At 43.6% G+C, this 18,800-nt stretch overlaps 1 protein-coding gene across 2 annotated transcripts in view; it reads right to left on the minus strand.

Annotated features, from left to right (window-relative positions):
* LOC139552148 (junction-mediating and -regulatory protein-like) overlaps nt 1–18,800 on the minus strand; it is a 46,082-nt gene that overhangs the window by 13,453 nt on the left and 13,829 nt on the right. For both annotated transcript variants that reach the window (XM_071363585.1, XM_071363586.1), the window contains exon 2: nt 9,795–9,968. In XM_071363585.1, the coding sequence (XP_071219686.1) occupies nt 9,795–9,968 (174 nt within the window). The remainder of the gene's footprint in view (nt 1–9,794; nt 9,969–18,800) is intronic.

Raw genomic sequence — 18,800 nt, forward strand, 5'->3', positions numbered from 1 at the left:
ATAGAAAACACTGAAGTTTCTAAAACTGTTTGAATCATGTCTGTGAGTATAACAGAACTTATTTAGCAGGTGAAACCCTGAGGACAAACCATTCAGATTTGTTGTTTTTTGAGGTCACTCTCTTTTCAATGGATTTTCATTGGGAATACAGATTTCTAATTGACATTCTTGCAGTTCCTACCGCTTCCACTGGATGTCAACAGTCTTCAGAAATTAGTTGAGGGTTTTTCCTTTGTGTAATGAAGAAGTACGGCCATTTTGAATCGGGGTCACTTGAAATGTCCTGTTAGATAGAGGCGCGTGACCAGAAAGCATGCTACAGATCGTTTTAATCCTGTATTGAACACAGATCATCCCGTCTTCAATTTTATCGATTATTTACGTAAAAAAATACCTAAAGTTGTATTACAAAAGTAGTTTGAAATGTTTTGGCAAAGTTTACAGGTAACTTTTGAGATATTTTGTAGTCATGTTTCACGAGTTGGAACCGGTGTTTTTCTGGATAAAACGCGCCAAATAAATGGACATTTTGGATATATATAGACGGAATTAATCGAACAAAAGGACCATTTGTGATGTTTATGGGACATATTGAGTGCCAACAACAGAAGCTCGTCAAAGGTAAGGCATGAATTATGTTTTTATTTCTGCGTTTTGTGTCGCGCCTACAGCGTTGAAATATGCTTATCTCTCTGTTTACAATTGTGCTAACTCAGATAATAGCATCGTTTGCTTTCGCTGAAAAGCCTATTTGAATTCTGACATGTTGGCTGGATTCACAACCAGTGTAGCTTTAATTTGGTATCTATGAAAGTTCGATTTTTATAGTAATGTTTATAGTAATTAATTTGAATTTGGCGCTCTGCATTTTCTCTGGCTTTTTGCCAAGTGAGACAGTAGCGTCCCGCCTAAACTCAGATTTTTGGATATAAATATTAACTTTACAGAACAAAACATACATGTATTGTGTAACATGAAGTCCTATGAGTGTCATCTGATGAAGATCATCAAAGGTTAGTGATTCATTTTATCTCCATGTCTGCTTTTTGTTACTCCTCTCTTTGGCTGGAAAAATGGCTGTGTTTTTCTGTGGCTATGTACTGACCTAACATAATCGTTTGGTGTGCTTTCGCCGTAAATCCTTCCCTGAACTCCTATCGGACCTTGTAGTCATGGCAGATAATATTAAAATTTTTGGTGACTTTAATATTCACATGGAAAAGTCCACAGACCCACTCCAAAAGGCTTTCGGAGCCATCATCGACTCAGTGGGTTTTGTCCAACATGTCTCTGGACCTACTCACTGCCACAGTCGTACTCTGGACCTAGTTTTGTCCCGTGGAATAAATGTTGTGGATCTTAATGTTTTTCCTTATAACCCTGGACTATCGGACCACCATTTTATTATGTTTGCAATCGCAACAAATAATCTGCTCAGACCCAAACCAAGGATCATCAAAAGTCGTGCTATAAATTATCGGACAACCCAAAGATTCCTAGATGCCCTTCCAGACTCCTTCCGCCTACCCAAGGACGTACAAAAATCAGTTAACCACCTAACTGAGGAATTAATTTTTGATACTGTCGCAAAGCTAACTAAAAAGCAGCATTCCCCAAGAGAGGATGGCTTTCACATCAGCAGTGATAAATTCATGAACTTCTTTGAGGAAAAGATGATCATGATCATTAGAAATCTGCATATTCCTCCAAAGCTCAGTTGTCCTGAGTCTCTCCACCACCCCCTCCCTGTTCTCCCCCATTTATCCCACCCAAGCCAAAGCTTATCCCCACCTCCCATCTTTAACACGATGGTGTTCTCCGTTTTGCTCCACGAGCCCCACAAGCGTCTTGGGACTCGTCTGTCGTCGGTACAACCGATCTGCCAACTTCTGTCTGTAGCGTCCGAATAGTTTCGGCAACACACTATGACCCATCTGTGCAAAGGTGAGACTCTCACAAACATGTCGGTTGTTTTGCTCTAGGACGCCCACAGGCCTCACAAGACTCGTCTAAAAGGTCCCCCAATACAAGTTTAAAACATTTATGGAGGTATATATGGAGACTGTTTAGTGCCAAAAATGTTTGTTTTTTATATACTTCAATTGGTCTTAAATTCTAAATCAAATAGCAAAATAATCTTGGTATTACCTTCTTAAAACAATTCCATATAGCTTAATAGAACGCCACTGGCGTTCAAATTTTGGAAATGTTCACATTTCCACAAACTTCAAAGTGTTTCCTTTCAAATGGTACCAAGAATATGCATATCCTTGCGTCAGTTCCTGAGCTACAGGCAGTTAGATTTGGGTATGTCATTTTAGGCAAAATTCTTTAAAAAGAGTCCGATCCTTAAGAGGCAAATTAATAGAACCTCCCTCCCCCGACAGGGCTTAGACTGTTATGGGCACCTCAAATGACCTGTACCAGTGTCTAACAGCAGGTGGTGCAAGTCAGGGACATAGAGCTACATGCCTGGATGTGTTTACTGTACTACTAACCTAGTGTCCTCCTTTGTTTTCTTTTCATAGCTGTGGGACAATCTCTATGGATAAGAGGACCTGATTTAAACCAACCTACTGAGGCAATGGCAATCAAGTGTTCCAGTGTCTCTCAATTCTCAGACTTAGTCCTATACATGGAAGTGACTTGGGTCTTTTACACTGTCTTTGTAGCTAGCTAACCAGCCCTGGATAAGCCCTGGGTGAGTTAGTAAGACAGCTGATCATTGTTCTAGGTGTGTTGAGACTAGACAGCAGCAGCTGGAACAGATTGTACTTCCTAAGGACCCCCCCACCACATACATACACTACTACACTTACATGTTAGCCTAATATCTCAATGCAAAACAGATGTATGATCGCTCACACACAGAGTAATCTCTGTGAGTGAGTTAGATAAAGGTAGAGGAAGGAGAGAGAGAGAGAGAGAGAGAGAGAGAGAGAGAGAGAGAGAGAGAGAAGAGAGAGAGAGAGAGAGAGAGAGAGAGAGAAAGAGAGAGAGAGAGAGAGAGAGTGTGTGTGTTAGAGGCAGAGAAGGATAGATAAGGGGAAAGACATAACTCAGTCAGCACTAAGGTCATGTCTAACTTTGTGTGACTGAGGTTTGCATTCTCCAATAGAGAGGGCATATTGGCCCGCCACACAAACTATAACATTTAGAATGACTAACATCTGGACCCAGCACAGCTCCTACCCCGCAGACAAGTCACACATCCTGCTCTATGGAACACCCTAACAATGAGGATGTCCATCATATCTAAGTGGAATAAAGACATATTGTAAACACTACTAGTCTCTCCCGAGTGGCGCAGCGGGCCGCGCCCAGGAGACCCATGAGGCGGCACACAATTGGCCCAGCGTCGCCCGGGTTAAGGGAGTGTTTTAGCCGGCTGGGATGTCCTTGTCCCATCGCGCTCTAGCGACTCCTTGTGGCGGCCCGGGCGCATGCACGCTGACTTCGGTCGCCAGCGGTACGGTGCGCCTGGCTTCCGGGTTAAGCGAGCAGTGTGTCAAGAAGTAGTGCGGCTTGGCGGGGTCGTGTTTCGGAGGGCGTATGGTCTCGACCTTCGCCTCTCCCGAGTCCGTACGGGAGTTGCAGCGATGGGACAAGACTAACTATCAATTGGATATCATGAAATTGGGTAAAAGTACAACAAACAATATATATATATATAATTATTTATTTTTTTACTACTCGTATCACTTCACAGTGGGAATGTCTTTGACAGGGGCTGTTGACAAAATGTAAAATACGCCATTTCTAGTATGCCATTGTTCTCCATTTCCCTGATACTGTGGTTGACTCAGTGTTTCCCCTATATGCGCCACTAAATTGTTGCCGCCACTGCAAAACAATTATATACAGCATATACAGTATACACATTTCTGTCGAGACATGATTTTAAGATCAGAGTGACACCAATGACTGTATATATGAATGGACAAAGCCATCGATCACGTGACACCATTCATTCCTATGTAATGGCTCAATAGCGCATTGAAGCCAAATGAAGTCGGTTAAGATGGCCTCTCATGGAGATAACATGCGCAGTTTGAGCTACTCCGGTAAGTGAAGTTGCAGGCTTGCTCAGTGCTGCCCCCTCTCATTAAGGAATTTGGTTCTTGTTAGGTGCTCTTGTAGTGAAAAGGCTATATGTGAGAAATAAGTATGAATAGAATACAGTATTGGAATAGAATGTTGCTGAGAATTGAACAATGACATATAAGAATAGTGAATGTGATGATGCCAGAGAGCTTTAGTGTTGTCCTCTGGCCAGTCTGCCACCTGGTCCAGTTAGCCCCCCCCTTTCTTCTGTCACTTCCTGGTTGCTGTGCTGTGTCATGGTCTCATCTCAGACGCGACACCCTATACAGCCATGACCTAACCCTACACCACTAAATTATACACACACTGACGCTGCCTCTCTCCGCATACAGTACTGCACTACACCTCCATCCTTCTGTCCATCTTTCCACACCTCCTCTACAGCCCACTCTGTAATCTGCAGCTCCAGACAGCTGGTGTCAGAGTGAGTGAGGCAGGAATAACAGCCAGGTCTGTTACCAGGGCCAGGGGGTCACAGGCTGAAATAACTACAGAGATAGACCAGTGTCACAGTCCTTATCACAGACGCCTAAAACAGCCTTCTATCATCTACGGGAGTGGGGAACGTCACCACACGCGCGCACACACACACTTTTTATCATACACGCCTTTTAGGTTCTACCTACTAACTATGGTACTTAGCCACCATTTCATAGGTTACAGAAGCAACATGACTTATTAATGTATGCCCTTTGAACCTGGCTGTAACAGAATACCCATGCTGCATCACTCCGACACAAGATAGGGCTGACCCACAATGCATCATTCATCCTATACCTGCTCTCCTTTGTCCCGGACACCCATCCACTTCATCCCTTCATTAATCTATTCATCTGTTCCCTCTTTCGCCTGTTCCTTTTGGCATGTTGACAGGGTTCAGCCCAGGGGTGGGCAACTCCAGTGCTCGTGGGACGCAGTGTGTGCATGCTTTTGTTCCAGCCCAGCTCTAACATATCTGATGAAAGTAAATGTTGTCGAAATTGAAGACCATGTTTGGTTGATGACTTGAATTAGGTGAGTTAGTGATGGGCTTGAACAAAAGCCTGCATGGACTGCAGGGTTCTCGGTTTGGGGTCTATCCAGATTTTCATATCGTCAGACCGTCCTTCGCTCATCCCGGGATTTACGGTATTACCGGTTAGTACACAAGAGGGAGCCAAATAAACACACAAAAAAAGCCCATTGGGCATCTACAAGAAAGCTAACAAAATGAGCACAAATAATAGCGAATTTCACTTGGAGTCTGCTAGCTAAATATGCTAACGAGCACAAATCAAAATAAATGAATTGCAAAGACAGGCAATCCAGCTCATAAAGCTATACATATATAGGTAGGAGCTACCGAATGTAATATTTTGTGAGTTTGGACATTTACAAGTGAATGTGAACGAGAGACATGGTGCAAATGAACAAAGTTTTGACGCATGCTAGTCTGAAGGAAGAACAGTACTGGCTCTGGAGAAGCATGTGTACACGCTGTGTCTGTGTGGAGCCTGGAGTCGCTAGGGCAACAGGCCTGCCTGCTCTGCTCGGAGAAGAGAGGGGGAGGAGCAGATGGGCCGAGAAAAGCGAGGTGAAAAAGGACATCAAGATGGCAGTGTCAGCTGTACAGATTTCTCAAACATCGCAGAAAGCTAACACTATATGATGCCCCGTCTTTCAGTCACTTAGCAAGTTAAACTTGGGGGTCGCGTTAATGCAGAATTCTGCGTTCTTCACGCAGTTTTTTTTTTTTTTTTTTATCTCGCTGGGTTTTGTAAATGCAGATCTAAAAGCATCTTATTGTAATATTTGCTGGGTTCAGTTGCACTTCACTCGGATGAGAATTCATGAACGGGCAGAATAATTTTTTGCAAAACATTAGGAGTAAAAAATTCCTTGATTTTCATTGTAAGCTCATTTACTTGTGTGGCTGCCAGCCAAATCGTTTTGAACTTCCGTTGTCATCCGATGAAAATGTAGCTATTTTCTGACGAATGTGTTGCACGAATGTATTTTCTGTGAAGGAAAACTAGAGTTGCACGACCCTGATCACTCTATTGATGGAGAAAAAAAAACACATAAAACGCAACCCCTGTCAACACACAGTTGAACTCACCTGCTCCCGCTTTCCCCCGTTGTGCTATTTACAAGCAAACACGTGACTGGCTCAACTGTTCTGGGGAACTACGGTAAGCTTCATAATGTAAAATAATGTGACACGTGAAATGAAGAACGCAATTTGCTTCATCTCCTAACAAATTGGACAAGTTGACTGCAGGTATTTACAAGTCAAGAAACGTACTGAAAAACTTCAAAAGAAATAGTTTCAACGGTATAGAAAAACCATCCGTGGCTATTTCCAAATACCCCGGCATATGGCATTCCGCCCAAGCCTACAGTCTTCACATCTCTAGTTCAGAAGGTTCCAGAAAGAAAAGAACCATGTGAAATGGATACTGTTCCCAACTTCTCATCATAAGGGTATATCTCCCGTCTACTCGTACAACCAGCTAAATAACGGTGCATTCGGAAAGTATTCTGTTTTATTTCATCCTTTCTAGAATAAGGCTGAAACGTAACAAAATGTGGAAAAGTTAAGAGGTCTGAATACCTTCTGAATGCACTGTATAGCTTAACCCATTGTCAGCTCCTCCCTTCAAAGAGGTGACAGGATTCATTTACACCTTCCACTAGGTCCTAGGACAATTGGCATCAGTGCAGTGTGTGTGTGTGTCTTCACACTCCCAGGAGGTAAGAGGAGGCTATAACTGTATCAGGTAGGTGGCTCTCATCTCCTTTGGGGCACTGATAGTAGTCTATTGAAAGACTACCTAGCCTACCCTCATCTGTCCACGTGACAATTCTCGCCTCACCTTACTCGCAACATTTACACACTTGAACATCAAGGACAATGCAGAGCACATGCAAATACCCTATATTTCCCCTTTCTCCTCTCCCTCACCCTTTTCTCAGTGACACACTCCCCCTCCCAGCTGTATAATGTAGGGCTGTTCTACTGACTCATCAGTTTATGAGAAACCAAGCAACAACCAACATCCAAACGACCAACCAACTGACTGGCCCGTCTGATATTTGTGTTAATTTGCATACAGCTTTGTTTCCAGCAGTTGGTTTCCCCTCAGGGCAACAGGTGGTTGGGCTGAATCACCATTATAGCCTCAAATAGACCTACTGACCAACTATCCTAGACTGATCGATCTACTTAGCTCACCATATAGCAAAGCTTAGGGAACATTTTGCTGTTGTCGTCACAAATAAGAACTAGCGTGTGGAAACCACAGACATGAAGTAATAGGACTGGGAATTGCCAGGGGCTTCATGATACGATATCACGATACTTAGGTGCTGATACGACATGTGATTTTTACGATTCTATGTATTGCGATTCGATATTGCGATTTCATGTTTCAAACATATTGTTCTCTCCATGTCTGCTGCAGAGAGACAAGAGAGAGCATGAGAAAATTAGTTTTGATCAGCAATGGCAATAGAAGTGCTGAAAACATGGCTCACTATTTAAAAAGATAGAGAACAAGCTAGAGGATGAAGTTTTGCCGCAGGTACAGTCGACTAGCATTAGCTAACGCTACCTAGCAAAAACATTTAATAATAATATTGCGATATGTAACTAACAACTTTTCCCCCCCATCACTATTAAATAATTAAACAATTCAGGATTTATATGGTGGATAGAATGTACAGTACTCTAGCTCCTCCTCCAAACAACGTGAGCAAACAAAGATATTTGAATTCATATTGTAGGGGGTTTAATTAACAAAAGACTACCAGCAAGCCCACTAAGCGCTGTCTCCGGTGTTCAGAGTCTGCTGCAACCCAGTAGGCAGGCAGGATTACTGAGCCATATCATTGCTCCAGGTTCTGGACATCTGGCAGGCATACTAGAGGAGAGCAGATCAGTGGAGCAGCTTTGACCATACTGGCAGGATTATCAAACGAGCCCAGAGACTAGATCTCTCCTTCATGTTTCACAGTGTTGGAAAGCTTAATAAGTGAGCCCAGACACAGCGAGCAATGATGAGAGTAGGATTAAGACGCCCTAGATGCCGATTCAAGATCAGTTCATCGTTTCCCCCCTAATGGTTTGTGTTAAGATTTCGAAAGGTAAACTGATCCTAGATCTGTATCTACCGGGAACCAGGTCCTATCCGAAGCTCATAATGCTGCATTGTGTTCTGAAGAAACTCCCCTCACACACAGTCATCTATGTGTGTGTGTGTGTGTGTGTGTGTGTGTGTGTGTGTGTGTGTGTGTGTGTGTGTGTGTGTGTGTGTGTGTGTGTGTGTGTGTGTGTGTGGTGTCCAGCGCAGCACTACAGACAGCCATGATGGGTGAGGAACGTGGTGTGGGGAAAAGGCAAACAGGGGAAAAATCACCCCCAACGCCATGAATACGAGCTACAGACTGTACCCTCACGAGAGATGACTGAAATAACACAAACATAATCTGTGTGTGTGTGTGTGTGTGTGTGTGTGTGTGTGTGTGTGTGTGTGTGTGTGTGTGTGTGTGTGTGTGTGTGTGTGTGTGTGTGTGTGACCAACGCAGCACCACAGACATCCATGCTGGGTGAGGAATGTGGTGTGGGGAAAAGGCAAATAGTGGGAAATCACCCCCAACGCCATGACTACGAGCTACAGACTGGACCCTCACAAGAGATGACTGAAATAACACACAACACCCTCACTAACACAACAGAGGGTGAACGAGAAGGGAAGGAGAGAGGGGAGAGTGAGAGGAGAGGCGTCTGCTGAGACTGCAGTATTCCAGGCTGGTCTGGTTTAGAGGCTGAGTACAAACTGCTGTACTAATACTGTAGGTTAAGCTGCTCTGGGCAGGGAGGCAGGCGGACTGAAGGGGGGAAAGCCTCTCTAGCTGATCTGATCCTCTACCCCCCCAACCCCCATACACACACGACTGCCCATCATATTGTGGGAAGAGGTTAGCCTTCACCATAGCTCTAGAATCAGCTTAGCCATTAGAGAGGGAACAACTTAAAACTCACCTGTCATTTATTGCACTTCCACATTCATTGCACTCCCGCTATCTCTGCCGTCTAGTCCAGTTACCCACCAGGAGCTAACCCTAATGTCATTAGATAGGACTTAAGAAATACTGGGTATTAGTGTATGCTGCTGTCTGTCAAAGGGCTTTAGGCCCACTGCTACGCTAACATTGACCTTAGCCCAGACTGCCAGTCAGAGACAGCTAATGTGTCTCTGTGTGTGTGTGTACAGTGTGTGTGTGCCCATGTGTGTGTACAGTGTGTGTGTGTATACAGTGCTTCTACCTCCAAGCCATAAAACTGCTGAACAACTAATCAAATGGCCACCCAGACTATTTACATAGAGCCCCCCCCCCCTTGTTTTTATACTGCTGCTACTTGCTGTTTACTATCTATGCATAGTCACTTTACAAATGACCTGAACTAACCTGTACCCCCGCACATTGACCTGTATACAGCCTCCTTATTGTTATGTACATTTATTCTGTTCCTTTTTCATTGATTAGATTTTTTTTTACTTTAGTTTATTGAGTCAATATTTTATCAACTTTATTTCTTGAACTGCATTGTTAGTTAAGGGCTTGTAAGTAAGCATTTCACGGTAAGGTCTACCTACACCTGTCGTATTCGGCGCATGTGACAAATACAATTGGATTGGATTTGTTACCTTGATCTGCTGTTTGCGCAGCATGGCCAGCTCTCTCATGTCTCTGAAGGGCTGCAGTAGGTAGTGGTAGAGTTGTGTTGTAGCCTCCAGTAACTCTCCGTAGGCCTCGTCCTCCTCTGGATAGACCTGCAGCAGCTCCACCATACTCTCCATGGCCCGGTGCCTCTCCAGCAGCTACAGAAAACAAGATCATTTAGCAATTCAGAAAAACATCAAAGCAACTAAAATATTTTAAAAAGTTACAGCATCAAGACAGGGTTAGGAGGATTCGGGTAGGCCTAGACGGCTAGGCCTGTACCAAAGAAAGAAAATAGGAAAATGGGGAACATGGTTTGAAGAACTTGTGTTTCTTCTGTGCTTCTGAATAAGGTGCTATAGGAGAGGTGCTAATAACGTTCAGGAATAGCTAATATTGTTGAGACTAGTAGCAGCGTTGATTCACAGGAGTGACTGGATCAGAGTGTGTGTGTGGTGGCCCAAGTCTCAGTCCAGACTCCAGACCATTTCATAATGGCTGCCTCAACAAAGAGCTCTTTCAACAGCTGGAGAAAAAAATTACAATACGTATTTACCAAATGTTACAGTACTAGTAAAATGAAAAGGATAGAGTATTTGTGCAGTCAGTGCATAAGCATGATTATGTGTGTGAGCATGTGTAAGTGTATGTGTGTGTGTGTAAGTGTGTGTGTGTGTGTGTGTGTGTGTGTGTGTGTGTGTGTGTGTGTGTGTGTGTGTGTGTGTGTGTGTGTGTGTGTGTGTGGAAAATGAAATGCCAACAGTTACTGTAGTTCATTTTGGCTTCTTTAAGAAAATCCTAAGTGTTGGTATTCCTGACTCCATATATGATCATTAGTCATATAATGCCTGGTGAGAGCACCATCAGGATTAACACTTTGGATTTTCTTCAATGAAAACACACGATTACTCATTAACAACAACACTAAAATCAAGTGGAAAATGCCTGTGAAATCCATATATAAACAGGGCTCAGACATTTATAGGCCTATGCTATAATGTTTTCTTACAAAGAGAAAAATATGTGCACTTCTGTGTCTCTAATAAAGGAGCGTGTCTGTAGCGCTTCAAAATATACTGAATAAAAATATAAACGCAACATGTAAAGTGTTGGTCCCATGTTTCATGAGCTGAAATAAAAGATCCCAGAAATGTTCCATATGCACAAAAAGCTTAATATTTCTCTCAAATTTTGTGCACACATTTGTTTACATCCCTGTTAGTGAGCATTTCTCCTTTGCCAAGATATCCATCCACCTGACAGATGTGGCATATCAAGAAACTGATTAAACAGCATGATCATTAATTACACAGGTGCACCTTGTGCGGGGGAAATAAAAGGCCACTGAAATGTGCAGTTTTGTCACACAACACAATGCCACAGATGTCTCAAGTTGAGGGAGTGTGCAATTGCCATGCTGACTGCAGGAATATCCACCAGAGCTGCTGTCAGAGAATTTAAAGTTAATTTCTCTACCATAAGCCACCTCCAACGTTGTTTTACAGAATTTGGCAGTGTGATCAACCAGCCTCACAACCGCAAACCACGTGTAACCACGCCAGCCCAGGCCCTCCACATCGGGCTTCTTCACCTGCGGGATCGTCTGAGACCAGCCACCCAGATAGCTGATGAAACTGTGGGTTTGCACAACTGAAGAATTTCTACAGAAACTGTCTCAGGGAAACTCATCTGCGTGCTCGTCGTCTAGGATCTTGACCTGACTGCAGTTCTGCGTCGTAACTGACCTCAGTGAGCAAATGCTCACCTTCGATGGCCACTGGCACGCTGAAGAAGTGTGCTCTTCACAGATTAATCCCAGTTTCAACTGTACCGGGCAGATGGCAGACAGCGTGTATTGCGCCGTGTAGACGAGAGGTTTTCTGATGTCAATGTTGTAAACAGAGTGCCCCATGGTGGCGGTGAGGTTATGGTATGGACAGGCATAAGCTACGGACAATGAACACAATTGCATTTTATCTATGGTGATTTGAATGCACAGAGATACCGTGACGAGATCCTCAGGTCCATTGTCGTGCCATTCATCCGGCGCCATCACCTCATGTTTCAGCATGATAATGCATGGCCCCATGTCGCAAGGATCTATACACATTTCCCAGAAGCTGAAAATGTCCCAGTTATTCCATGGCCTACATACTCACCCATTGAGCATGTCACCCATTGAGCATGTTTGGGATGCCCTGGATCGACGTGTACCACAGTGTGTTCCAGTTCCCGCCAATATCTAGCAACTTCGCACAGCCATTGAAGAGGAGTGGGACAACATTCCACAGGCCACAATCAACAGCCTGATCAACTCTATGCGAAGGAGATGTGTCGCACTGCATGAGGCAAATGGTGTTCACACCAGACACTGACTGGTTTTCTGATCAACGCCCCTACCTTTTGTTTTAAGGCATCTGTGACAAACCGATGCATATCTGTATTCCCAGTCATGTGAAATCCATAGATTATGGCTAATGAATTTACTTCAATTGACTGATTTCCTTATTAGAACTAACTCAGTAATATCTTTGAAATTGTTGCGTTTATTTTTTCTGTTCACCGTATATAGAGCAGGTACTAACTGTTTACTGAAATGGGTGCGAGAGGGCATAATGTGGTGCTACAACCCCCTATTCTGCTCAACCATCAAGAATGGGCGCATTTCCACAGCTATAAACATACGTATGTATCGCTCCTGTAATTTCTTGGGCCCGGTCAGAATCAGCTGCTAGGGGCTGCTTGAATGCAGATGGGAGACGGTGTTGTGTTGTTGTTTTTTTGCGTTTCCATCTTGCTCCGGTAGTAAGAATACTGGTGTGATGTCGGCGGAAATATGTCAACGTGTTTGAGGTGTTGGCAGCTGCGTAGGCTATTCTCATTGACCAGTGGAGACGTACTCTCTCTGTCCATTGTCGTTGTAATCTACAGGGAAGCCTAAATGGTCCCAAACTGTTTTAATCTCCAATGGTGGAGAATCCTCCTGGTTTACAATCCCATCACTCGCCATCGTACAGAACTAGTTCCCGGCTGCGACTCACAAAAAGACAGTTTGAAATGAGCCCATTAAGATTAGAACGTGAGCATAGCCTGAAGGGAAAAAAAGCCCGCTCAGCTTTACTCGAGGCATACAATGTAGCGTAGGCATAGCCTATAGCCCTAGCGTTTTTAATTGTCAGATATTTTATTCAGGTTCAGTGCAGACCGAACCGAGTTCCCCGTACTGAACGGTTCAGTGAGAATACGCGGACCGTTACACCCCTAGTGTGTAGGTGTGTGGCCATATCATAAAAATCCATTCAATATCAATTAGAGAGAGAAAACCAGCAACTGCTGCTGATACAGAACATACTGTATGTCCAGGAGTCCACACAACTATAGCATTGTTTCCCTGATAACACTATCAAAGTAACCATTGTCCACACCTCACAACCACCAAATGAATCATGTACTAGCCTAGGAACCACTCGCTTCAATTCATACACTACAACTCTCCCTAAGTTCTCCCAGGGATAACATTGTATGTGTAAATGTATAACCAGCCTATCTAAGCAGTGAATAGCCTTAGCAGTACTCTTCTGCTCTGCCTGGTGTGGATTGAAAACAGTGGAGGAGCTGTAGATCCGATGAATAGAGGCTCTTATTTGTTAACCCTAGCCAGGCTTTCCATAGCCACACGCACACACAGAGAGACACAAGTCCACTCTAGGGACCAGAGGCTAGAGACAGACACTGTTCGATTCAGCTCCAACACTGCTCCTACTGTTTACCTTGGCCAGGCATCTCCATGGTAACCACAGACAGGCCAGCCCTGCCCTAGCTGACTGTCTACCCCTGCAGCTGCTGAGAGCTCCAGAGAAACACCTTAGCTACTGTAAGAGTGGGCTGGCTGAGAGGGAGGGAGCTACCGTAGCAGCAGAGCTGATTTAGTAGGAAGGTACAAGTTGCCCATAGGCACAAATGACCAAATCCTGTCACAGTGGGAACAATGCAACCTTCGGGGCAAGAATGGAAAATGTTGTCTGGTGAGTGACATCATTTCCTGTGACCTCTGACCCAGGTGTGATTAAGGCAGGAGGCGGCTGAGTGTAATTACAGCCCTGGGAGCACTCCCGACCATGTTTGTGTGTGTGTGTGTGTGTGTGTGTCTGTGTTACTTGATCTCAGGTCAGCGCTAACATAATCATCACAGGGATTGGCTATCTCTTCTCGACATACAGCATTGATTGGCTGGGGGCTCGGATATCCGTTCTAGGCCTATTATCAAACCGAACTCTTTCAGTCTGTCCGTGTGAAATCTGCCTCGTCTTGCTATAGTGTAATGCCAGTAGGCCTGGCAGGCAGGAAACACCTTTCCTATGATGGGAAACACCAGTCCTTTCTTTCAAAGAACACCTCCCTATCGAGTTAAGATGTCAGCTATTTATGAGTTACATAAAATGAGTCCGCCATTACAAAATCAGTCGTAAGGGAACAAGGCTGCAACACCTTCCACAAAGCTGTGTGTGTGTGTGTGTGTGTAACTTTAACATACACTGTATTGTACTCATCATTTCACTAGCTGTATATGGGTGTACACTCCTCTACGTATGTATTTGGACAGTGATGCTAAAATGTTATATTTGGCTCTATACTCTAGCATTTTGGATTTCAGATCAAATGTTTCATCTGAGGTGACAGTATAGAATGTAACATCATATTTTAGGGTATTTTCCATCCGATTTGCCATTTAGAAATGAAAGCACTTTATACAGTTGAAGTCGGAAGTTTACATAAACCTTAGCCAAGTAAATTTCATCTCAGTTTTTCACAATTCCTGACATTTAATCCTCATAAAAATTCCCTGTTTTAGGTCAGTTAGGATCACCACTTTATTTTAAGAATGTGAAATGTCAGAATAATAGTAGAGAATAATTTATTTCAGCTTTTATTTCTTTCATCACATTCCCAGTGGGTCAATTAGTATTTGGTAGCATTGCCTTTAAATTGTTTAACTTGGGTCAAACGTTTCGGGTACCTTCCACAAGCCTACTATAAGTTGGGTGAATTTTGGACCATTCCTCCTGACAGCGCTGGTGTAACCGAGTCAGGTTTGTAGGCGTCCTTGCTCGCACATGCTTTTTCAGTTCTGCCCACAAATGTTCTATAGGATTGAGATCAGGGCTTTGTGATGGCCACTTCAATACCTTCGCTTTGTTGTCCTTAAAACTTGTTAGGGCTAGGGTCCTTTTTTCAGAATTTCCGCATGACTGACGTGCCCAAAGTAAACTGCCTGTTACTCAGGCCCAGAAGCCAGGATATGCATATAATTGGTACCATTGGATAGAACACTTTGAAGTTTGTAAAAATGTAAAAATAATGTATGAGACTATAACACAATTGATATGGTAGGACAAAATCCAAAGAAAACCAGAATTTTTTGGGGAGATCCCATGCTCTTACAATGGAAAGCTATGGGTCCTATGCAATTACAGCTCCCAGATTGCACTCACTGAACAATTAAGAACATGAATAATCATATTTGTCTTGGTAAAATGTATTTTATAACATAAGTTCAATTTAAATCGCCAAAATGCGTTTTCATCCACTCTGGGCAAAGATTGTGGACACCGTAAAATATAGATATGGGTCTGGCAGCAAATAGCAAAACACATCAGCAAGCAGAGCCATGCGCACTCAGAGAATCGGGCCAATGTGGTTTCTGCATTATGATAAATTTACATGACACTTCAACATTCTATGGCAGCCATGTTAACTCCCCATTAACAATACACAGTGGACACAGACCTGCCAACCTTGAAGAACTTTTAGGAGTACCACTTCAGCACGGCGGCAGCACCCCAGGCCCTGCGGACCCCACAACGGCGCGTGCGACACCTACACTGCTCAAATCATAGGCAAATACACTTTTTTTTGTCTGATAATGACGTTGGCAGAAAACGGTCTCAGTAGGAATAGTAGGTTATAGACTGTTGTACTGTCCTCCTTAAGGTGTACGCAACCATCATTTGACAGCCAGCCAAACTCCAATGAAGAACTGAACCAGTCAGGGATAGGCTTTCCATAAACCTCAAGTTTTATAGTTGAAACGGTGTAAAACTGTAACAATACAGAAAAATGAAATTACTGGAGCAGCTCAGACTAAAAGGCAATATAAATGCACAACAGAGTCTAACTAATGTTTCATAGTGAACAATACAATACTTGACCAACACAATACATAGAAAACATACAGTGGGGAGAACAAGTATTTGATACACTGCCGATTTTGCAGGTTTTCCTACTTACAAAGCATGTAGAGGTCTGTAGTTTTTATCATAGGTACACTTCATCTGTGAGAGACGGAATCTAAAACAAAAATCCAGAAAATCACAATTGTATGATTTTTAAGTAATTAATTTGCATTTTATTGCATGACGTAAGTATTTGATCACCTACCAACCAGTAAAAATTCCGGCTCTCACAGACCTGTTAGTTTTTCTTTAAGAAGCCCTCCTGTTCTCCACTCATTACCTGTATTAACTGCACCTGTTTGAACTCGTTACCTGTATAAAAGACACCTGTCCACACACTCAATCAAACAGACTCCAACCTCTCCACAATGGCCAAGACCAGAGAGCTGTGTAAGGACATCAGGGATAAAATGGTAGACCTGCACAAGGCTGGGATGGGCTACAGGACAATAGGCAAGCAGCTTGGTGAGAAGGCAACAACTGTTGGCGCAATTATTAGAAAATGGAAGAAGTTCAAGATGACGGTCAATCACCCTCGGTCTGGGGCTCCATGCAAGATCTCACCTCGTGGGGCATCAATGATCATGAGGAAGGTGAGGGATCAGCCTGCACAAGGCTGGGATGGGCTACAGGACAATAGGCAAGCAGCTTGGTGAGAAGGCAACAACTGTTGGCGCAATTATTAGAAAATGGAAGAAGTTCAAGATGACGGTCAATCACCCTCGGTCTGGGGCTCCATGCAAGATCTCACCTCGTGGGGCATCAATGATCATGAGGAAGGTGAGGGATCAGCCCAGAACTACACGGCAGGACCTGGTCAATGACCTGAAGAGAGCTGGGACCACAGTCTCAAAGAAAACCATTAGTAACACACTACGCCGCCATGGATTAAAATCCTGCAGCGCACGCAAGGTCCCCCTGCTCAAGCCAGCGCATATCCAGGCCCATCTGAAGTTTGCCAAGGACCATCTGGATGATCCAGAGGAGGAATGGGAGAAGGTCATGTGGTCTGATGAGACAAAAATAGAGCTTTTTGGTCTAAACTCCACTCGCCATGTTTGGAGGAAGAAGAAGGATGAGTACAACCCCAAGAACACCATCCCAACCGTGAAGCATGGAGGTGGAAACATCATTCTTTGGGGATGCTTTTCTGCAAAGGGGACAGGACGACTGCACCGTATTGAGGGGAGGATGGATGGGGCCATGTATCGCGAGATCTTGGCCAACCACCTCCTTCCCTCAGTAAGAGCATTGAAGATGGGTCGTGGCTGGGTCTTCCAGCATGACAACGACCCGAAACACACAGCCAGGGCAACTAAGGAGTGGCTCCGTAAGAAGCATCTCAAGGTCCTGGAGTGGCCTAGCCAGTCTCCAGACCTGAACCCAATAGAAAATCTTTGGAGGGAGCTGAAAGTCCGTATTGCCTAGCGACAGCCCCGAAACCTGAAGGATCTGGAGAAGGTCTGTATGGAGGATTGGGCCAAAATCCCTGCTGCAGTGTGTGCAAACCTGGTCAAGAACTACAGGAAACGTATGATCTCTGTAATTGCAAACAAAGGTTTCTGTAGCAAATATTAAGTTCTGGTTTTCTGATGTATCAAATACTTATGTCATGCAATAAAATGCAAATTAATTACTTAAAAATCATACAATGTGATTTTCTGGATTTTTGTTTTAGATTCCGTCTCTCACAGTTGAAGTGTACCTATGATAAAAATTACAGACCTCTACATGCTTTGTAAGTAGGAAAACCTGCAAAATCGGCAGTGTATCAAATACTTGTTCTCCCCACTGTATGTATCCTGCTTGAATATTGTTCTAAACTGGATTACTATCTAAATAGCATGTAAGCTAACTAAAGTGTGAAGAGAAATCACATGTAGAGAGAAGCTAGCAGCAAAACAGCACTTAACAGGCAGGCTAGGCTATAGTACACGTTAGCTGCGGCTACACAAAACAATTGAACTAGGCCTATATGAGCGTGTTTCAGATCTCCACACTGACAATCCATCATGTTAGGTCTGGCTACTAGACTGCCATTCATTCAACATGCCTTGTTGTCATTGGTGAACTGACTATCCTCACATCATTAGAAGCCTACTGTTGGCAGAGCTAGATCAAGCAATCAAAATCAATGTCATATGCGCCGAATACAAAAGGTGTAGACCTTACCTTGAAATGCTTACATACAAGCCATTTCCCAACAATGCAGAGTAAAAATAGTAGCACAATAGATAATAATAACAAGACTATATGCAAGAAGTACCGGTACCGAATCAATGTGCAGGGGTACGATGCAGCTGAGGTAATATGTACATGTAAGTAGGGGTAAAAGTGACTAGGCAATCAGGACGGAAAATAAACAGAGTAGCAGAAGCGCATGTGAAGTGTAAAAGTGTGTGTGTGTGTGTGTGTTAGAGGTCGACCGATTAATTGGAATGGCCGATTAATTAGGGCCGATTTCAAGTTTTCATAACAATTGGAAATCGGTAATTTTGGACGCCGATTTTTATTATTTTTATACCTTTATTTAACTAGGCAAGTCAGTTAAGAACACATTCTTATTTTCAATGACGGCCTAGGAACGGTGGGTTAACTGCCTTGTTCAGGGGCAGAACGACAGATTTTTACCTTGTCAGCTCAGGGATTCAATCTTGCAACCTTACAGTTAACTAGTCCAACGCTCTAACCACCTGCCTCACGAGGAGCCCGCCTGTTACGCGAATGCAGTAAGAAGCCAAGGTAAGTTGCTAGCTA

Source organism: Salvelinus alpinus, chromosome 24, assembly GCF_045679555.1.
Source record: "Salvelinus alpinus chromosome 24, SLU_Salpinus.1, whole genome shotgun sequence".
NCBI classification, from domain to species: Eukaryota; Metazoa; Chordata; class Actinopteri; order Salmoniformes; family Salmonidae; genus Salvelinus; species Salvelinus alpinus.